At 33.8% G+C, this 23,304-nt stretch overlaps 1 protein-coding gene across 2 annotated transcripts in view; it reads right to left on the bottom strand.

The window, feature by feature from the left end:
• The window catches only part of LOC126979207 (GATOR complex protein NPRL2), a 56,257-nt gene extending 39,798 nt beyond the window's left edge, over positions 1 to 16,459 (bottom strand). For both annotated transcript variants that reach the window (XM_050828474.1, XM_050828465.1), the window contains exons 1-4: positions 16,075 to 16,459; positions 15,722 to 15,878; positions 15,269 to 15,395; positions 8,695 to 8,831 (exon numbers count right to left, since the gene is read on the bottom strand). In XM_050828474.1, coding sequence (XP_050684431.1) covers positions 8,695 to 8,831; positions 15,269 to 15,395; positions 15,722 to 15,878; positions 16,075 to 16,274 — 621 coding nt within the window. In that variant the 5' untranslated portion in view covers positions 16,275 to 16,459. The remainder of the gene's footprint in view (positions 1 to 8,694; positions 8,832 to 15,268; positions 15,396 to 15,721; positions 15,879 to 16,074) is intronic.
• Between the last annotated feature and the right edge of the window lie 6,845 nt (positions 16,460 to 23,304).

Below are 23,304 nucleotides of genomic sequence, written 5' to 3' on the forward strand. Positions count from 1 at the left end.
ATTTTTGTGTTTTTCAAGAATCCTGAGCAATTACCATCAACTGAACGTCCTGCTTGTCTCTTCCCTTATTTTCATAAAGAAAAAACGAACGTGGCGAGCGGGAATCGAACCGACATCTCCCGGATGAGAGGCAACGGTAACTAGCCTAACACCACCGAAACTTTAAAAAAATCGTAAAATATATGATCCAAGTAGTGAAGAAAACTACTTTAAAAAATAACGAAACACATAGTAACGTAAAAGACATAACAATTTAAATTTAGCAGAAGTATAGTACACAACTGATAAAAATAGTAAGCAATAAATATTAGATAGCTGGCGATATTTAGATAGCGAATGCGAGATGTTTTTCACGACGCTCCTGAAATAGACAAACAGCGCGGTCAACGATCTGTTTATCTATTCAGCACTCGCCGGGGATTACAGCAACTTATGTCGCTAACAGGCCGATACATTGACACAATACGAGTCATAGTTCGTCGCGAATTACTTTAATTCGCGAATTATCAGAAATAAAAATAGTTTAAAAAATAATAGTTGAAATTTAAACATGAATTCCTGATTTATCGAAAATGGATGAAAAAATTACATAAATTAACAAAAATCTTATTTTGCAAATTGAAAAATGGAATAATTTTATCAAATTAATGTATTGTCATCGGTCTTCGATAAATCTACGAAGTTTGAACAAAATCTAGCCGTTTAAAGTGGCTCAAAATCGCGCCTAAATGAGTCGGTTACAAACAAACAAACATACAGGTGAAGCTAATAAAAAGCGTGTAAAAAAGGGGTGTAAATGTATGTAATGTATATAGAGGTGCAGATAATCGTTTATTACAAGTTACTTATGATAATATTAACAAAGATTCGAGGATCAAAAAATCATATCTGAATAACCTGGTAGTTATTATTCCCAAAAAAAAATCTGCATTTTACTCAAACCTTGGCTTATTGATAAGTGATCTCCCTCACATTTGTATACAATTCAGCATTTCTCCACCACTTCGGGATAGTTGAACAGTGATAAGAAGAAGTAGCAAGAAACCCACTCACAAATAATCCGGCGAACTTTTGTGTCAACTGATGACCATTAGGGAATTCGACACGTGCAAAGTATTGACGATAATGTTTCTATCAAATACAAAATAACAAGAACAGATATATTTATTGAAGCGTAAATTTTCCAATTTCACAAGATCCGCATAATTAATCAGTGCGCCACAGAACGCGAATCGTTAAATATTCATGAGCTGTCAATACTCTGTGCACTCATCGTCCCGCCCATTCGATTACTCTATGTGAATTGTATAAAGGGTGAACATAATGAACATCAATTACGTAAGCCGTACTGAATGTTTCTGGATTGGCCATTTACAATAGACAGTAGTCTTCAAGTCTACTAAGTCCACAGTCTTCAGCTTATTTAGGAGGCAATTTTTTTTGGTGAGCCTGGCTCTAGAAATATCTCGTTATCTACCGTGCTGCTTCACGTTCGCCGTAGTTCTTTGAACATTCTACCACGTAATATACATATATATATATCTTATATATAAAATTCTCGTGTCACAATGTTCGTTCCCGTACTCCTCCGAAACGGCTTGACCGGTTCTCATGAAATTTTGTGAGCATATTAAGTAGGTCTGAGAATCGGCCAACATCTATTTTTCATACTCCTAAGTAATAAGGGTTGTTCACCCTTATTTTTTTTTTTTTTTAATTTTTGGACGAAATTTCTTGTTTATATTTTTTTATAATGTGGCATTAAAAATACATACAACTTCAAATTTTCACCCATCTACGATCAACAGTTACTTTGTATCGCGATTTTAATATCGGCAATACAACGTTTGCTGGGTCAGCTAGTATATATGTATATATATCATAAACCTAAAATTTTGGTAGTATTTGTAAGTCTATATAACTACAATGAGAGAGATTGGTTTTTTGTAAATTTGCCTGCGAGATACTTAATTTGTTATTTGTAATAAAACCAGTTAAAACAGGAAATCTGGTAGTTTGTAATTCAATCTAGTTTAAAGCACTATCACTTTAGAAGAATTCGCGTGGGTGTTTTCAATGTTAATTTATATAAATACTAGCTGCCCCGACAGACGTTGTTCTGTAGATAATAAAAAAAAATACTTTTTTTTTGAATTTGCCTATAATATTCCAAAACATCAATCTATATATATAAAAATCAATTGCTGTTCGTAAGTCTCGCTAAAACTCGAGAACGGCCTGACCGATTTGGCTAATTTTGGTCTTGAATTATTTGTGGAAGTCCAGAGAAGGTTTAAAAGGTGAATAAATAGGAAAATGCTGCTAAATTCAATAAAAACAACAAATTTGTTTTTCCTTAGATCTGTCCATACATAATTTCTATGAGAGAATTTATTGACGCACGGTTTGACAGTTCTGCTGTGAAACAATTTCATTACGACAGCAGGGTGCATATTTTACCAAGTAATTTTTTGATTGACAAAATCATATAAAAACATTATTTTATTTATTATATACAGAACAACGTCTGTCGGGACAGCTAGTTATTTTATAAAAAGTGCTCCCTGTTGTTATAATGAAATTGTTTCACAGCGGAACTGTCAAACCGTGCGTCACTAAATTCTCTCGTAGAAAATATGTCCATCCAAACCAAATTTTGAAAATAAAAAATAGTTATGGTCCCAAATCGAAAAAAAAAACTATCCTATCTCTCAAGTTGGTCCAAACTGCACTCCGTGGAGTAGTCCCCATTTAAATCCGTTCATTAGTTCCTGAGTCCATCGCGGACAAACGACGCGTCACGTAATTTATATATATTAAGATAATTATATAAAGATACAAAAGCAGAAAAATATTTCCCTCAATATAATTGCTAGGTACTTTGCGGGCTTCATTATATTATTGTTTTATTTTATGTCAGTGTGTACTCGTATGTGTCTGATTTGCAACGCAATTCCATCTTTTGAGTGTTAAAATTTTGCATGCCTACCCGGCAGATTGTTAGCACCTATGATTATAATGTAACACCAATGTACCCACTCAATCTATGCAATTAAATGACTTGATTTGATTTGATTTGAAAATGTTAAATGAGAAAATATATATTGGTGATACACAATGGAATATTCCGTGATGGTTAACATGCATTTCTATTTTTGAATTCATAATTTTTCGACACTTCAAAACATTATAGACAGACCCGTGTGTACGGTTGTCACTGATAAAGTCAATTCGAATTTGATTTTCGTACCACAATAGTGTTGTACTTTTTCTACGATCATGTTGTAAAATCTTTTACACCGCCTAACAAAAGACTTACTGGCTCTAGTTAGGTGAGTAGTAGGCATAACAAGTCTGTTCGTAGTGTTTAAATTATGATTATCATATTTTCTAGAAAATTCGCTATATGCCTATATTACAATATCAAGAATATATATATAACAACTAACTGACCCAGCAAACGTTGTATTGCCATATAAAGTAATTAAAAAAAATGTTGAAATGGGAATGAAAAATAGATGCAACCGATTCTCAGAACTACCAATTATTATTGTATTCGATTGTCATCTTGCAAATCTATAGCGGAATTGTGGATGGAACAGAATAATATAAGAATCGCGATACAAAAATAGTTTTAGATCGTAGAAGGGCGAAAATTTTAAGTTGTATGTTTTAATGTTGAATCAAAATAAAATGAAAATAAAAAATATATTTAGGGGTGGGTCACCCTAATCATTTAGGCTTAAGAAAAACAGATATTGGCCGATTCTCAGACCTACCCGATATGCACAAAATTTTTAATACAAATCGGTTCAGCCGTTCCGGAGGAGTTTGGTAACAAACACCGGGACACCAGAATTTTATATATTAGATAAGCTATAACACCTACAATTATTCAATTCCGGCTGGTACATCAAAGCGAAGAGTCGTTTGTAATTTATTTGATGTAAGAAGCGGCTAAATCAAATTATAAACTAACAAAAATCTTCATCTACGAAAGCTCCATCTACATCACAATAGGTCTATAATAGCAACTGCATTAGAATTGATAACGATACAAATTAGTAGTCAATGCGGAGAGTGAAGCGTATAATATTATAGCGACGGTGTTCATAAACATGTATTGGGAGCGAGGCAATATTGATAACACAGACTTTGATATCGGATTGCTATTCGCATATTTCAAATCGTACCTAGATAGATTATAATATGTGTCGAAGCTGCATAGCAACAATCCGCAATTATTCAACAATCCAATAGATTTTATATATGTGAGAGCAGAACGAGTGACTGCAGCCAAAACTCGATTGCAACATCTGATTTTATGTTATACTAGCTGTTATCCGCGACTTCATCCGCGTTGAATAGTTACTTTGGGCAATTCTTTTTTATGTTTTAGGATACTTTTCAAATAATACACATACAAACTTCTCTTTCCGCTGCTGGCAGCACTCTTCTAAGATACAGCGCATATCCCTTGTCATTGTGGACAGTCTCTTTAATAGTATTTCCCTGTGAACTTTAATCTCCTATTTCATCCCCATGTAGGTCAAAGTTTTAAAACTGCTCGTACAAATGTTTATAAATTATTTCTTATCAAGTGCCTAAGCACAAAGTTTCATGGTTTTATCTTCGATACTGACGAATTTCCACACAAACTGCCATCGCGTATTTCAACCCCTCCATTTATTTATTTTCCTAAGATAGCCAATGGCCTTTTTTAAACTCTAGTCTATCTCTGTACTAAATTTTATCAAAATCGGTTCGGTGGTTTAGGCGTGAAAGCGTAACAAACAAACTTACATTCACATTTATACATAAGTAATTATGTCAACATCTAAAAATTCACTCCTTCGGATATCTTTTATGGTATCAACAAACTTAGGTCTACTAGTTCTATAGGACCAGATAACATTCTATCAGTGATTTTAAAACAGATTAAAAAATTACTATCTGAGCCACTATGTTACATATTGAATTTAGTTCTAAGAACAGGCATTTATCCTCCTCAATGGAAAATATCAAGAGTCACTCCAATTCCTAAATCATCTGGCAAGTCTGCAGTTGAAAAATACCGGCCAATAGCTATACTTTCGTCACCAGCAAAAGTTTTCGAAAATGTATTGCATAGGTTAATTTACTCTCAAGTAGAAAAATATCTTTCAAATGTCCAGCACGGATTCAGAGCAAAACGATCGGTTAACACTTTTTACTATCACTAATTATATCTCTGCACGGTTGGAGCGCGGTCTTCAGGTGGATGTACTTTATTTTGATTTCAAAAAAGCTTTCGACTGTGTCAATAATGACATTTTACTGAAGAAGCTTAGTAACATTGGTTTTGCACCTGAGCTTTTAAAACTCCTAGCAGACTACATGCGCGACAGGCAGCAGTTCGTTAGGTTGGGTATTTATGAATCCGCACTTTACTACACGCGCTCGGGAGTAAGTCAGGGTTCGATACTCGGTCCTTTGCTGTTTCTTCTTATGGTGAACGACTTACCGACAGTTCTTGGGCATGCACAGTATCTCCTTTACGCAGACGATCTTAAGTTATACACTGAAATTCGATCAGAAGCAGACTGCTTGACGATCCAGGAGGATGTTCATGCGATACATGAATGGAGTAAAGCAAATGACAAGGAATTAAACATATCCAAATGTTACATAATGAGTTTTGGACGTCTGAGATACCCGATTTTATTTGACTACACAATTGGGAACACTACACTTACCAGAACTTTAATAATGAAAGATCTGGGTATCACATTTGACCAACAGCTCACCTTTAAAGATCATCTAACAACCGTTGCAAAGGAATCTTTCCAGCGGTTGGGATTTGTCTTTGTGAAATGCACGCAATTTTAAAACAAAATGTGTCTTTCGCCTTCTATATAGTGCACTAGTTCGCAGTAAATTAGAAGCAAGCACATGTGTTTGGAACCCCCATTATTCCACTTATGACAGGCTACTTGAAAAGGTCCAAAAAACTTTTCTCAGGTTTGTGTACAAACACAACTTTGGATACTACCCATTCATGTATCCTACAGCATTCCTCCTGGGCTGCCTTAGTTACAACTCGCTTAAGACCAGGAGAGCGAATGATCAATTAGTCATGGTATGCAAAATAATCCGAGGTCTGATTGATGCTCCGCATCTACATGATGAGCTGGCCAGGCTTTATACCCCAGGCAACTATTGCCGCTCCCGGCAATAGTTGTCTGAGTCTCCTTGCTGTCCCTTTCTGTCGGACAGTTGCACGGGCCAGCTCCCCCATTCCGCGCACCCTCACTGCGCTGCTGGAACCCTTTCCTGACTTTGACTTATTTGCGGATGCATGGAAGGAAGTCTTGAATGTTTGCCTGAGGTTCAGTGAGACACTTTGATTACATGTTGATGTTACAAATAGGAATTATTATTGTTATTATCATTTTATTATTATTAAGAATTGTTCTATTTGACTAATCCATTATGTTATTTTTTTAAGACAACGATTTACAACGGTTGAGACGACTTTGATTCGTGTATTGTATCAACATCTCTGTATATTTAAAATTTTCTTATTACTTTTGACATTGTTTAAATTTTATTTTATTGTTAATTGAATTTTATGTTATTTTTAATTTTATTTGTAAACATTATTATATTCTGTGTTAATAAGTGTAATTGATAGGCCGTACTTGTTAAAAATAAATAAATAATATTAGTAGGGATTCGTTTTTCCACAGCGACAAAGCGGTACATACTCTCTTCAGAGTGTGTGAGTCCGACAGGTTGCCGGAGGATTTTCCGAATCTGGCAGAGCCGGTATCCTCCTCGAGTTAAGGACTAAGTAAGACTAAGGACTCGTTAAGGACTCTTTAAGGACCGCTGTCTAACTGTGGTGGAGGAATGGAGAGAATCGCCGGTTTTCGAAACTAACCTATCGCTTCTACTTCAAGTTGACTTTCTGTGTAAGTGGTGCAGGGCCTGTAAAGTCTGGTGTGTCTCGAGTCTGTGCTATCGTCGTAAAACGGTAGAGTGGCTGCTGTCATCAAAATACTCTTAGACGCCTCTTAAGTCGCTCTGAACCGCCAGGGTAAAAGAACAACATTAATTAACTCTTGTTCGAAAATACCTATTGGAATGAAACTAAATATCTCTAGATACGAAGGGGCGATGATTCTAATAAGACTCGGGAGGCAAGACAGTTTAAATTTTTATCAATCTGACCCCACGCTCGTTTCTAGTAATTTTTTCATGAAAATCTTATCTTATGACACTTATGAATGTCAAAAGTTTTCCTTTCATTTTATATTTACCGCCACTTCGGAAACTGTTGAGCTTTATTGAGAAGAAGAGGCAAGGCCACTATTTTAAATCAACATTTTCAGCTTCATCTTTTTACAAATCGTAAAATGATGCAACAAAAATACACAACGCTTTACACGAGTAGTTAAGTCAAAAAAAAATTATGTTTTAAGTTGTGAAAATTCAGATTATTTATATCTGAAGACGTTTATATCCTTTACAAAGTACTAAGTAAGTAATTCAAGAAAACACAATACAAACTAGCATTCATTTTATTGTTCTTGTGGCAACATTCAAGATTCTCAGAAATCGTATTTGCAACACGGTATTTAAAATATAAACAATGATAACAATAATGCAACGAAAATAAATTATTATAACAGCTGAATAAACAGCTGGATGTTTAATATCTACGAATAATCATGGAAAATTACTTGCTTTCGACAAATCGTGTGAGATAACTAGATTTATGTCAGCCGAGTAAATTAAAAGGTAATTTTAACTACATTTGTTTTAATGGAGGAGACAATTAAAAAAGAAATTCAATTAGTAGTATCAAAAATGATTCACGAAAACTTATCAAAATACCTAATAATAAACGCTAACTCTTTTTCGCGGATGTAGAATTTATATTATGTCTTCAAACGGCCTGAGCCCTTGGTTTGTAAATGGTAGTGAACCTTCTGTAAAAACCAACCAGGGAGTTCAGGCACCCCTCGCTCGAATTCTTCGCGAGTACAATAATTTAAACGATACTAATTCAGAACTTGATATATTCCGTAATGGGCTAGTCAGGTTTAAAGAAAGTGTTGTTAAACACTTAGCTGGTACTCAATCTGCATTTGTTAAATAAGTAGATTTTAATTTTTTATTTCATCTCCATTATTTCAATTAATAAGTTAAATTTATAATTTTTACTTTCATTTCTTATTTTGTTTTATTTTAGCGATAGTATTAGTTCTATTTTTCAGAATTTTATTTTATTTTTTGTAATTTTTATGTTCACCATAATTGTCTTATACTATACAACTACTAATGTAACATAAGATTAAGAAAATTGTATTGTACTTATATGATGTGGTGTGCTTTAATAAATAAATAAACTTCAAAATCGAGCTACTTCTAAATATTTATCCAGAGGTGAATTATTAATCAGAAGTATATCCAATGTGTGTACTCCGAGCATAACCAAATAAGGTAACATTCTTTCTTCTGCGGAATTTTCTAGATCAACATGACATGGGAATGTTCGACAGAGCGCATCTGTTGTAATTCTATAGTGATCTAAAAGAGCCTAGTCGGCGCTGATAGGTCTCCATCAGATGACGCACCAGCTCCATTGTCCTCGTAATGACTACATTACCGCCTACTACTAAGTCCTTGTCAGAAGTGAATGGCACTGACCTGGTTGGTGGTGAGGTCCCACTGGTCCGCCACAAAAGACTGGCGGCTGTACAAGAACACGGGCACCTGATGGTCCTTCACCGGCGCCGGATCCGTGTTCACTCGAACCACTGTCAGGTGTGTGGTTGTAGTGCCCACTGCAACAATCATCTACTTTAACTCTTGACCAGAGGAGATGGGTCTTACGCTAGCGACAGGCGTTATGACGGTAGATAGAAATTTTAAACATTCATTTTGAAATTTCGATTTTAATGAATTTGAGTGTATGTGTATTTGAGTCGCTCCTTTATATTTGAAATAATGGCCAAACAGGGCACAAACCTCAGAAGTAGGGATTAAAAAAGTAGTTTTTGGTATTGAATTATTTTGCTATTTAGATTTTTAGTTTAATTATTACATACATACATTGATTGTGAATTATTAAGTGTAAATTGTTGCTGGTATTAAAATTTGTTATAAAAAAATCCCTTTTTGTCTTATTTCCTAGAATACATACAAGGAAACGAAAACATTTATGGCAGAAATAAAGATTCTCGCAAGAACTCTTTCGCGTATAATCAACGATGCTACTAATCGTCGATATACTGAAGGGCATGCCCTAAAATCTAAACCATTCCCTACGGTTAAAAGATTGCTCAATCAAAATGCCTTCCGTCAAAAAGTGCAACGTGTGTCATCTTGCGTCGGACATGGTTTAGTAGCAGATGTCTTATTAAAGAGTCGCAAAGCTTCAATTTTGTGAAAAAGGAGTGTAGAGCCAATGTGTGTCAAGAAAACGCCTCAGATCGTGTTGTGATCACGATCTAAAACAAATGTTTCCCTCTCAGCAATACAATAACGAATAATAATTGTGAGGAGCTGGTGCCTGAAGTAGGTTGACCCTGTATTACAGATCACCAGGACCTTACCCCTAAAGATAAGGATCACAATTATTAAAATATTATACCTAAATCTCTACTAGTAACTAAAGAAGCATTAAAAATAACAATATATTACTTTAAAATTGTAAATTACTAGCAATATAATGTGTGTATTATACTCTCAGTTAGGAATACGCTTTTAAAATATGTTTATCTTAGACTTTCCAACAAGACCGCATCTGGTCACAAAGCATGAAATACTGAACCTTGACTGGGAGTCATATAGCTAAAGACTGAGGCTCGTCTATCCCGGATCTGAATACCTTGGACTACATATTATGGATAGTTGTAGAAGACATGACCTGCTCTAAAAGTCATGCCCAGATCTAGTCGATTGAGAAATATCTAGAACACAGAGTAACTACATTCACCGTGTTAATAGATGCTTAAATAATGCGTAATAGCCCATAGATTCGTGGCCAGACAGATTAAAAGACTACATTAAAGCCATTTATAGCCATAGCCAGACTTCAATAAAAAAATATAAATTAGTTTCATAACGTCATGAAAATATAAATGTAATTTTATTTGTAACATAACTTAAGGTGTATATCGTTTAAGTTGGCATAGGTTTTAATCTATATTTATCATATCAAGTGTTAATTCTTGTATATTCTGAATCAGGTTTCGTAGGCGAGAATTCGATGTAGCTAGGTTTCAATTTTAAAAAATGTAGTTTTATCCGTGTTTTAATGAGAAACAGCTAAATTTCTTTTCCACTATACACAAGACTATGATAGCTCATATGGGACATTGGGTGATCCGGAAAGCAGAAGACTCCGGTTCTAGTCCAGATGTCGTATTAGTTTTTTTTTTTGTTCAAGTTTTGTACATTCTTAATAAATCCGAGCAAGGCTCAGTCGTGCAGATATTCAAGTGTTATTCACGCTTGCGAGGAACGAGGAAGTAATTAATATTAATTATTGTATATATTTCTTTTTGAACACATGTGAAGTCAGATATTTTATAGCTTTATTTTATTACTTTGCGCGATAAATGCTTTATTTTGAACAATTTAAGACATATTTTTTTTGCAACTTAAAACTTATATATAAATTCGCTTCACCACTATTATTACCGCAAATCTAGGAAAGTAGTTGGTCAATTGATTTGGGATATTGAATATCAGCAAATTTGGTAAAATATTTATAAGAAGACAACTTAGCGATAAATAGGCAAAAGAATATTGAATGTTCGCTTCGTAGTAGGCAGAGCAGTCGGGGTTAGCATTTCTATTAAATCATAATATATTTTTTTTCAATCTCGTGATGATAATGAGTACCGGACAAAGACACGCCGTTGATATATATAGTGCGAAGCGAGTGACCAGGGCGTACGAATCATATTTAAATGAAATAATTATTAATTAATATTTGATTACTAAAAACAGAATTAACGACCACCAGTTGTAATTTTCTAATCTGCATTTTTGGAAACAAAAATTATGTTATTTTGAGAAATATTAATCGAACGTTTAGACAACTCGAACCCGCCATCTCTCGCGTTCCGTGCGACTTAGCAAACCGTTCGAGTGACGCATCGTTTATAAAACCTTGTATGCTTTGTTCAACTCTCAGGTTGTGGCTTCATCTACAGGATCTTCTTTACAGCTCAACCCCAATATTTGCATATTAGGAAATTGACTTGAGACGTCGCTCTTACAAATCTAAACAATGTGTTATGTTTTTAAAGTGATAACCCTCACTTCTGGGATTAATTACACAGTAAAACCGAACAAGAACTGAACCGAACGTTTAGGTTTAAGTTAAATATTGCGAGGTGAAATTTAATTTCTTTTTCTACTACCAACTACCATCCGACGTATTATAACATACAATATAAGTAATATTTATTTCCTTTAGAAGTGCTAGTCGTATGAATTTAGAGATAAACGGTTATGACTGTGAATTTTTGTTAAACAAATCTCCGATACCCTTATCGGCTTACATATTATTTTAACCGCATACATATTCATAATGAAGCGATATCAGCTATCACTGTGTACCTAAACACTCAACTCACCAGCCAAAATTGATTACATGTGTTGCTAAGTGTTTCCCGTGATTTTGTTCGACAGAGGCCGGGTTAGGCGAGGGCGGAATGCATCTAGGGCTGCCATTTTTTTTACAGACCGAATATAGTTTTGGATTCAATACCAAAAAAACAGTAGACAGGGAATTAATTAAAAAAATATATTTTAAAATCTTATCCAAAATAAATATTTTTAACTGCTTTGAGCTTTTATTCATGCTTTTATTTTCACCCATGGGAGGCTCCTTTGCACAGGAAGCCGTCTAGATTATGGGTACCACAACGACGCCTATTTCTGCCGTGAAGCAGTAATGTGTAAACATTACTGTGTTTCGGTCTGAAGGGCACCGTAGCTAGTGAAATTACTGGGCAAATGAGACTTAACATCTTATGTCTAAAGGTGACGAGCGCAATTGTAGTGCCGCTCAGAATTTTTGGGTTTTTCAAGAATCCTGAGCGGAACTGCATTGTAAGGGGTTGGGCGGATCAATTACCATCAGCTGAACGTCCAGCTTGTCTCGTACCTTATTTTCATAAAAAAAAACATTTTTATTTTTATGGAACCCTTATTTACTATTAAGATACAGAATACTAACTCTGCTTTCTGCAGACCGATACTATGTATTTTGTTCATCACAGAAAATAATACGCTTTGTATGCTGAGAAAATACAATACTTTTGCTTAGTATATTATGACTTATACTTGACCTTCGCCTGTGATTAGGCCACTATTCAGTAAAAAAGGCGATTTTAGTTTAGATTCTAAGACTTGTCAGATCACAAACTGAAATGTAACCTGAAAGACGAAGTATGTGTTACTAAGGTACTCGCAGAAAATTACCAAACGCCTGGTTGCAGCCGTTTTAGAGTTCCGTAGCCAAATTGCAAAAAAACGGAACTATATATTCGTCAATATAGATTCGTCATGTATGTCGTTCTGTCTCTTCGTCCGTATGTCACAGCCAACTGTACTGTTGGTAAGTAAATGTATTATGTGAACCGCATTAAGATTTTCATACAAAAACAGAAAAATATAAAAAAAAATTGGGGGTTCCCCATACTTAGAACTGAAAATCAAAAATTTGTGATAATGTGCACCCCCCCCCCCCCCCCCCCCGCAACTTCTAAAATAAGAGAATGTAAAAAAATAAACAAAATATATGACGTACTTTACCATGCAAACTTCCACCGAAAATTGGTTTGTTTTTAATACGTCATAAACCGTATTATCAATAACTTAATTGAAAAAAAAAATACACCATTATTACAATTTCTGTTGCGTGTTTGATACTTAACTACATGGCGAATTGAATTTTGATGAGGTATTATATGAATTATTAAAACTTTCGTGGGACATTATAAACTTTATCGGCCTTACAAATAAAATTGGCATAAAATTAGAGCTAAGCATGAACCAAGAATATGTAAAATGTTTACAAATAGACATTTTGCATACGAATGGTTTGTTCGGACGTTTTATTTGCAAGGCATCTTGTCATCCGGAAAACTTCAAAATTATCATTGTATTGACAGTGTTGTCAACGATATTGTAAACATTTTGCATTTTCTTTGTTTATCATCAGTTATATGACTTTATAACAAGTTTATTTGTAAGGCCGTAATGTGTCAAAAACGGCTTTACGCATTGGTAAAGGTTCAATTTCAATCTTTTTTATTCAACGGTTGGCAATGGTCCGAAACTAGTCGGTACCAAGTCCGATAAGCCGAGAGCGAAGCAGTTTTAGACAAATAAAGGTTTTATATGTGTGTCTCTGTGTGTTTGAGTAGGTCCCTGAAATTATTAGAGTTACGTTTGAACCTTTGGCGATGGTGGGAAATTCTAGTATTTTTCCCTACTAATATTTAAGGACTTAATATTAATATTTACTTTTATAACCTCAAATGTCAAATCAATAAAGTTTTTTAAATTTTCTATATTTTTTTATTATAAACAAACAGTTTCTTCTTAAAATAATACAAAGTCCTGTAAAACTATTCGTCTATACTCTACAGGATCGAGCGAGTCTCATACAATAAATCCTAAAATTTTACAAAATGTTTTACTGCAACAATAAATAATACTTCAATAGGTCATAACTTAAGTTACTTTCCGACTGCCAAGAAAGGAAAGATAGAAACATCTTTACTTTCTCTTTCATACCGACTAACAGACGAGCGAGGCTATCGCTTCTTTTCGGTGTTTAAATATATAAAATGAACTCAAGATCGTAAACATTCACTGCCTTATCAATTCCGTCACTTAATTACCGCACAACTCGCCAAATAAGTGTTTATTCAAATTAACATTAGTTTCGCGCTTATGATTCATGCAATAGAGCATATTTTCGTATGATAAAAACAATGATGTTTATTGTTTTCGTAGGCGATGGTTTTTGATATTATGATATTTTGATGTTGTTTTTCTGAATTCAGATTTAATGAAGGCTAAATGGATACGAATTAAGACTTAGTTCTACGAGTTTTTATTTACCGTAGCATAATGCCTATAATAAGACGGTGTTTCGTTTATTGACATTGCAGAAATTATAATGATCACACTAAAATCTTGGGTTTGTATTAAATTTGTTCGATAGAGAATAGATACGAAAAAAAAATTTAAGGCAGTTTCTGATTGAACTTTTGAATGTAAGTAATAAATGTTTATAGTCATTCGTTTTTCCAGTACAATTATCTTTAATGAAACAATGTTAAAACAAATATAGTGACATTGTGACTTATTATTTTAAAAATAGAATAGTAGTGTTGTTTATTAGGCCGACATAGGCCTTAGTACAAGTGTGCTGTGTGCTTTACAGAATTATGAGCTTACTACAGCCAAAGTGAGGCACCAGTGTCATCTTGGTGTTAATATTATAAAGAATAGTAAGAAAATGTCTAACCCTAATAATAACGCTAGAGAAACTATTACTGTATAAGATGACATGGGTCTTTGAAAATAGCAGTGTGTGAACACATTGCTTGAAACTTGGAAATCAAACCATTGTTTCAGTATACCTATGGTATCTAAATACCTACTTATGGACTCATATCAAGATTGCAGGATTGAAGACTGTGACATTTTAATCTAATATATAAAATTCTCATGTCATGGTGTTAAACATTGAACTACTCCGAAACGACTTGACCAATTCTCATGAAATTTTGAGTGCATATTGGGTAGGTCTGAGAATCGGACAACATCTATTTTTCATCCCCCTAAATGTTAAGGGTGGTCCACACGAATTTTTAATTTAAATTTTTTTGACATTATTTTTTAAATTTCTTTGATTATGAGTCAGCATTAAAAGATGCATACAATTTCAAATTTTCACCCATCTACGATCAACAGTTACTTTCGTATCGCGATTTTAATATCGGCAATACAATGTTTGCTGGGTCAACTAGTATTATATGAAACAATCACACATTTGGTACAAAAGTATTATATTTCATGCACTAGTTTTTGTTTTTTAGTAACCTAAGTTACTTAAAAACAGTTCTAAAACTTACGACATAATAAAATCCCAATGGGAAGACTACCAAAATATTACTAGAATAGCCCACATCAGGATTAAAACTGATGTGAAGTGGTGGGTTGTGTCCCATAAAAAAAATTGTCTCACCAGTCAGTGTACACATCCGTCTGCTATTGATGTCTTGCATGACCTGTCTCATCAGACCACTCAGTGCCTTGGCATCTCCTGAGAGAGACTGCTTTGATAACCACTCTGTCTCAAGCTCCATTGATAACTATGAACAATAGATTGTTACTGTAGCAAATAATTTTATTAGATTAAATTATTTCACTTAAATTAAAAAAGCTAGTCTAGATAGCCTAGGAAACTAATATTATGACACCAGATATTATAAATCCATCTAAGAAAATGTGTTATATAATAATATAGGTTTTTGTGATAAAAGGGGATTTATTAAATTTGAAACAAACTCAGATAAAAAGAGTTAAAGGTTTAGATTGCAATGATTCATAACCAGTTTAAGAAACTTACTTTTAGCAGTCTCAGTGCTTATGCCTACTTTATTAAAAAAAAAACATTCAAATTTAGTTCAATACTTACAAGATACTCTGTGAGCTTCTTAACCAATGGTTCCAAATGAACAGTTCTTGCCCAGGCATCACATACAAAACACAGGTTAAAGTAATATGCATTTCTAGCATATTTCTTATTGTCAATTCTTACTGGAAATCCAAGGATTTTGGAACCCAATAAAGTACTGAAAAATAAAATGTTACAACGAAATAATAAGTAATTAGATTTAAATATCAGAGAATTAATTTGGTGTTGTTATTAATTAATTGCTACTATTAGTACTGTTATTAATTGTTAAACCAATCTATTTTCTATAAAAAACAAATGATTAAAATAAAAATATTGTATAGTTGATAAAAAAGTAAAGTTTTGAAACTTACACTGTTAGAGTACATCTTTGCAACTGAACTTTTGGTATAATATAATGACTAACAGTGTCAAAAATGTCTTTAGATATATAATTTTCAGGAACTTGGCAGGTAATTCTAGGGCCAGCTGTTGGGTGAAATTCACACAAAAAAATACATCGAATGGGACCCTCCTGACCACATCCCTCATAATATTTAAGATTCCCATCCATTTTTTTACACAATAAATCGTTTTAGCTAATTCAGAATTTTAATACACGGTACTTCAATGCAGCTGCAACTCAACGCCACCACGATCCGAGTTAAACTGATAACGAAACTCATAATTATACTCGTATGTAAATTGTAAATATTAAGAATAACACACTAAATACAACAACACCCCAGTTCCATTAAACGTATACTGTATAGACTAAAACCACAGAGTACTTTTAGTGTTCAGCTAGACTCTAGAGTAGACATGCTTTTAATACATTGACAATTATTGACATAATTCAAAAGTTTGACATTATTGCTCACAAGTGTCAAGTAGAAGGGATTAATTATGATATGAAACATGCAGTGATTCTTAGATTGAAAGGTGACGGATATATTCTTGTAAAGACGGAGTTAGCCGAAATCCACTATGTTTTCAGTAACTGTTCACTTTTAAACTTAGCCGGATTATCGCGACGTCCCCACGCATCGCCATGTTATATAGCCATTCACACAGCACTGGGTCTCTGACAATTCCAGCAGCTCTGCGTTGCACGCGGTCAAATGGCTACTGTTTACACCATCTTGCTCGGATAGTTGAGTCTCTTGGAACTAGGAAAAATAATTTATCTAGAGCACTCTTCGAAGTATTGTTGCACATAGGCACCAGAAAATACTTTTAAACATGTTTTTGCTTTTGGTCAATTTATTTTATGACAATAAGGGACGAGACGAGCAGGACGTTCCGCTGTAAGATGTTAAGTCTAATTTGCCTGGTAATTTCACTCACTACGGCGCCCTTATAAATAATTATTTTATAAATCACAAAATAATAAATTAATATACTTAGTTATTTCACCCGAATTATTACAAATTTGTTTACTCAAGACAAGTGCTAGCCTGGCAATACCCCGTTCCCAATCATTGTATGCATTATCACAATATGTAATGAAATGACATTGGCTGAATTGCGAATTTATAGGTATTTCAACAATCAATTTCGTTAGAGTAATAGTGTTCTGTGCATAGATCAAGTATAGTAACTAGATTAATTGATTAATTCCGTCTCACTCACACGGGCAAAAAAAAACTTAAGCGAATCTTATGTAAAGAAATGAGATAGTGTTTAGATTTTTTGTTTTACTATGCGTGCCGGTTTTTTCAAGGTCAGCACATCCAAAATCAAAAATCAAAATCAAAACGTTTATTGAACTCATAACATTGATTTACAATGGCTTAAGTTCAGTCATACACTAAATTTCATAATAATAAATAAATAATATCAAACAGATAAAATTAAAATCAAACAAATCAAATAAGTAATATAAATAACATCAAACAATTAAAATCACATTTTAAGTAGATCAATTCAATTCCAGGCTGCTTTATCATTTAAATAATCTTGGATATTGTAATAGCCTTTGCTGCTTAATTTACTTTTTGTGTAGGCTTTGAATTTATTTATAGACATATTTGCTATATGTTCGGGGAGTTTATTATAGAAGCGATCACACTGACACCTAAAGAAATTACTGACTTTATGGAGTCTTGTGGCAGGCATGACAAGTCTACCCCTATTTCTAGTATTAATACTATGTAAGTCACTTAGTTTTGTGAACTTATTTTTATTCTTTTGTACAAACATCAAATTCTCGTAAATGTATTGTGAGGCCACTGTCATAATACCTATTTCTTTAAACTTATTCTTTAACGAAATTCTAGATCCCATGTTATAAATGGCTCTAACGGCTCTCTTCTGCAGCACAAATATCGTATCGATCTCAGCAGCATTACCCCATAAAAGGATACCATAGCTCATAATGCTGTGGAAGTAACTAAAATATATTATTCTGGCCGTATCTATGTCAGTCAGTTCTCTTATCTTCTTAACCGCATATGCTGCAGAGCTTAATCTGTTTGCTAAGGCTGATATATGGTCACCCCACTGAAGCTTCTCATCTAGAGTTATACCCAAGAACACTGTCTTATTTACAAGATCCAACATTTCTCCATTTAATTTAATATGTGTGTTAACCTTTTTACATTTGGTAATATGAATTTTAAGCATTTCGTTTTCATACCATTCAAAAGAAGATTGTTTACTTTGAACCATTGTTCTACCTTAGAAATAGCATTATTTACATGTTCAATAGTAGTTGCATGTCGATTAACTTTAAATAATAGTGATGTATCATCCGCAAACAATACTATATCATGTGTGTTCTTTATAAGATAGGGTAGGTCATTGATATAAACTAAAAACAGAAATGGTCCGAGAATTGAACCCTGCGGGACACCCATTCCTAACACGGAGCCTGAAGACCTTACACTATTAACTTCAACATACTGTATCCTGTTATTCAAATATGAGATTAATAAATTTAATGCACTTCCTCTTATACCATAGTGTTGCAATTTCCTGATTAGAATTTCATGTTGGACGCAATCAAACGCTTTGGAAAGGTCGCAAAAGATTCCTAAAGAATCTTGTGAATCCTCCCAAGCACTAAAAATATGTTCCATTAATGCAACACCTGCGTCAATAGTTGAACGTCCCCGAGTGAATCCAAATTGTTTATCATGTATAATTTTATTTATGTTAAAATGAGCGCGTAGTTGACACAGTATTAGTTTTTCAAATATTTTACTCAGGGTAGGCAAAATTGAGATAGGCCTATAATTAGAGGGATCTGATGAGCAACCCGACTTGAATAAAGGTATTATTTTGCTATGCTTCATGAGGTCTGGAAATGTGCCACAGTCTATACATTTGTTAAATATTAGGGCTAGATCAGGCGCTATTATATCAATCAGAGAGCCTATTACTTTAACAGATATACCCCAGAGGTCAGCTGTCTTTTTAACATTAATCTCTTTAAATGACTGTATGATATCCGAGATATTAACATACTTAAATTGGAAATTATTTGAACATTTAGTAACATTTGCAGAAAGTAATGATATTGCCCTGGTTGGACATAAGTTTAAATGTTTAGTGGTAGATATGGGAACATTGGTAAAGAAATTTTCAAAAGCTCTAGCAACATCTAAGTTTGATTTTACAATTACATTATTAATATTTAGATTAAACTCAGAGTTTTGATCTTTTGTTTTACCAGTTTCATTATTAATAATTTTCCAAGTAGTTTTGATTTTATCGTTAGAATGTCTTATTTTATTTCTTAAGTATAAAGATTTTGCTGCTTGACAAACATGTTTAAATGTTTTTGAATATTTTTTTACATATTCCAGAAAGAGTGGATTATGGTTGAAAGTTTTTTCATCATAGAGGCTGTAGAGCCTCATTCTACTCTTATGAATTCCAGTTGTAGCCCATTCACTAAATTTGGTATTAGTATTAATTGTAATGGTCTTCGATGTAAATATTTTTTTAAATTCAGTATTAAATAAATTAAAAAAATTATTATATAGAACATTGGGGTTATTTTCCTCTAAAGGCATTACTTGCAATTTATTAAATAGGTAAGATTTAAATAAATTCAGACGGCCCTGTGTAATTGGTACAACAGTGATGTCTTTAGTTATAGTTTTCTTTGTCGGCCAATCAAAACTAATAAGTTGTCCACAGTGATCTGATTCTAGTTGATTTATTATACTTTTGCTGTTAGGCTTTATATTTGTAAAAATGTTATCTAGACAAGTGGCTGTGGTCAGTGTTATTCTAGTTGGCTCTATAAACAAGTTACTGAGATTATATGACATGAACAGACTTTTAAACTTAGTACACATGGAGGAATGTTCTAATAGATTAATATTAAAATCTCCACAAATCAGAATCCTTTTGTTGCCCTTACAAACTCTAGACAAGACTGCATCCATCACATTTTCAAAATCCTCATATGGTGCTGATGGAGGTCTATACACACTTATAATAATGAACTGATCTAATTGTATACAAGCTATCTCAGCCACTAGTTCCACAGAGAGGCTCACAATGTCCTTTCGTTCCTTGAATTTAATATTTTTATTAATTAATATTAATGAGCCACCATGTATTGAATTAACTCGGCTAAATGAACTACCAACTCGGTGATTAGTGAAGTTAAACATGATGTGATGTGATTTAAGCCAGTGTTCAGTAATACAGAGTATATGTATGTTACTGCAATTCATGTATATTTCAATTTCAAGTTCCTTATTTAACATACCCTGAATATTTTGGTGTACCAGATTAACAACATTATTACAACAAATAAATTTTGATTTGTTTGATACTATACTATAACATGGTTCATTGCAAGAGGTATTCCCTTTTGTCTTATAAATTAATTTAAATTGTTTGGAAAAAAAATCCGGTGTGCTAAGCAAACTTTTCTTTGCGTCTATAAAAATAAAGTATAATTGTTGTGAAACGTGTGAAATATCCACTATTTATTCAACACCAGTGACAATTTTAAATAGAATCGAAGGAAATATGGTGCGATGTTTTGTTTTACGATGTAAAAGTCATAGTGTAAAAACTTGTCTTGTGTTGTATTATGTACCTATTTGTATAGGATATTATCTGTCTCATGTTGGCCACGCCAAACCGATGTCTAGTTACTATACTTGGTCTATGTTCTGTGACCTGTGTAATTCAAACTCAAAAAAATATAAGTTCCAGGTTATCACCAACCATGGGCGCCGTCAGAAATAATTTCCAGGTGGTGCAGATTTAAGTTTTTTTTACAATCTTCGCCGTATATGAAAAATAATTAATTGTTACTAAAAAATTTAAATTTTATTCGGAAACAAACATCTGTAGCCCGTTTTATTTTATCTTCGAGACATTTACAAATTTCATTATGAACTACTATTATGACTATTCATTATGAATTTATTTTACATGTCGTCACGGCTCACCTACCTATTTGTTGGCGACGATCGAAGTTGATTTAAAATTCTAAGTTGGTGGACATTAATCGATTTCCATTACTTCTCTGAACGCACCCTTTAAAGTACCGCTACTCAACACTAGATAGTACCAGCATAAATGGGATGAACTTAACAGAGAAAGCGCAATACAGTTTCTTAACAGTGCGAAAGAGACCGAATCTTGTCAAAGGCAATCATAGTTCATAAATGTGAAAGAGACATTGATTATAGATGACAGGGACAGAGCTACGTTCGAGAACGTTTGGGAATCTGAAACCTTCCTTACATTGTGATATATAAAGGGGGCAAGGTCGAGTTCAGAGTCAGTCAGTTTTCGATTGAAGTTCGAACAGTTCGTCCCGAGTAAGCAAATAGCGAGTGACTAATAGTTATCTTTTATCTTCAGTGAATGCGTCCGTTTGAAAAAATTATTAATAATTATTAATTATTTAATTAATAAATCGTAATTAATTAATCAGTGCAAGCAATATATAAAGAATAAAATATGAGTGACATAATGCGAGTTTTGTGCAAGAGAAAAAAGATTGAAAATGAATAGTTTAATGCTAAAGATTGTCCAAGTACTTCGGCACAGCAAAGTACTAGTAAAACTGAATTAACAACACAACAAACTTCAGTTAATATTTATGATGTGGGTTTATATCTGGATTCTAACGTACCTATTAGTGATGAAATACGGTTTAAAGTGCTCGAAACAGCGTGGAAACCTCCGCAAGATTATGATTTCAAGCAAGACATAAAAACGTAACACAAAAACGTGCATTTCAGCAAGGATGGCTCACAGCATACCCTTGGTTAGCCAATTCGGCTCAGGCTAAAGGACCACTTTGCCGTACATGTGTATTATTTCCCGCACAAATTCATCGAGGCAGTACCCAAAATCGCCCCCATTTATCGTTCGGCCATGCAAAAAATATCAAAAATTTCATGAGTGTGCGAAATCTCATGCAAGCCAGTGGCATCGTGAATCGGTTATACAATCTAAAAATTCCCTGGACATCATGCAAAGAAAAAAAAAGACGTTTATGAACAGATTGATACTGAATATAACAGGGAAATTTCAGAAAACTGAAAAACTTCAACCCATTATATCTTCTGTGTTATTTTGTGCTACGCATGATTTACCCCTTCGAGGAAAAACAGAAGATGGGTCAGTTTGCAAAGATATTTCCGAGTTGAGGCAGGAGCTACGGTTTTAAAAGACCACTGTCAAGGCAACTGGTTTGAAAAGTACCCTCTATGTATCCGATCAAGTACAAAACGAAATTATTGAAACCTGTGCTGATTTTCTTCGTGAAACCATTTCTGATGAAGCAAAAGAAGCGGCATACTTTTCAATCTTGGCTAACGAGACGGCGGATATAAGCGAGACTGAACGGCTTTCAATAATCGGGCATAAGATACGTCAAGTTTCACCAAACGAAACACAGTTACGTAATACTTGATGAATTTTTGAGGTACAGACCACTCTAAAAATTAGATGTTGCACCGATTTCTGAAGTTATAATATCTTTTTTGACATCACGTGGTTTAGATCTCAACAAAATGGTTGGGCATGGGTATGATGGTTGCTCCACGATGGCTGGACATGTTGGACTGGACTGGACCGAGTTCAGAAATAAATTAATGATAAATATCCCAAAGCAAAGTGTTTTCACTGTGCTAGTCACATATTAAATCTTGTTGAAAATTTATTGATGTAGGCGTTACTTTGCGGAAATCCATAATTATACAAATGATTTGAGTTTTCTTTAGTGTTAATTCCGCCAATATTTGTCTTTAAACAATTCGACACATGTTTCGCCTCTACACGAGGCATCCTCAGGACGTGATGTCTCGCCAAAATCTGGCACGAGACATGTAGAGGCGAAACACGTGTCAAATTGTTTAAAGACAAATATTGGCGGAATTAACACTAAAAAAACTCAAATCATTTGTATATTAAATCTTGTTGTCAATGATTTAAATAATTTGAGTGAAATAAGAAATACTGCTGCATTCCAGCAGTATTTCTTCAGTATTAAGGAAACTATAACTTTTTTCAGAGAGAGCATTTTACGGCGAAACCAATTCCAAATATTCCCTTTTTTTGCGAAACCAGATGGTCTACAAAGTACAAAAGTATTCGAATTTTCGCTCAAAATTTCACCA

The sequence above is a fragment of the Leptidea sinapis genome, chromosome 3, assembly GCF_905404315.1.
Source record: "Leptidea sinapis chromosome 3, ilLepSina1.1, whole genome shotgun sequence".
NCBI classification, from domain to species: Eukaryota; Metazoa; Arthropoda; class Insecta; order Lepidoptera; family Pieridae; genus Leptidea; species Leptidea sinapis.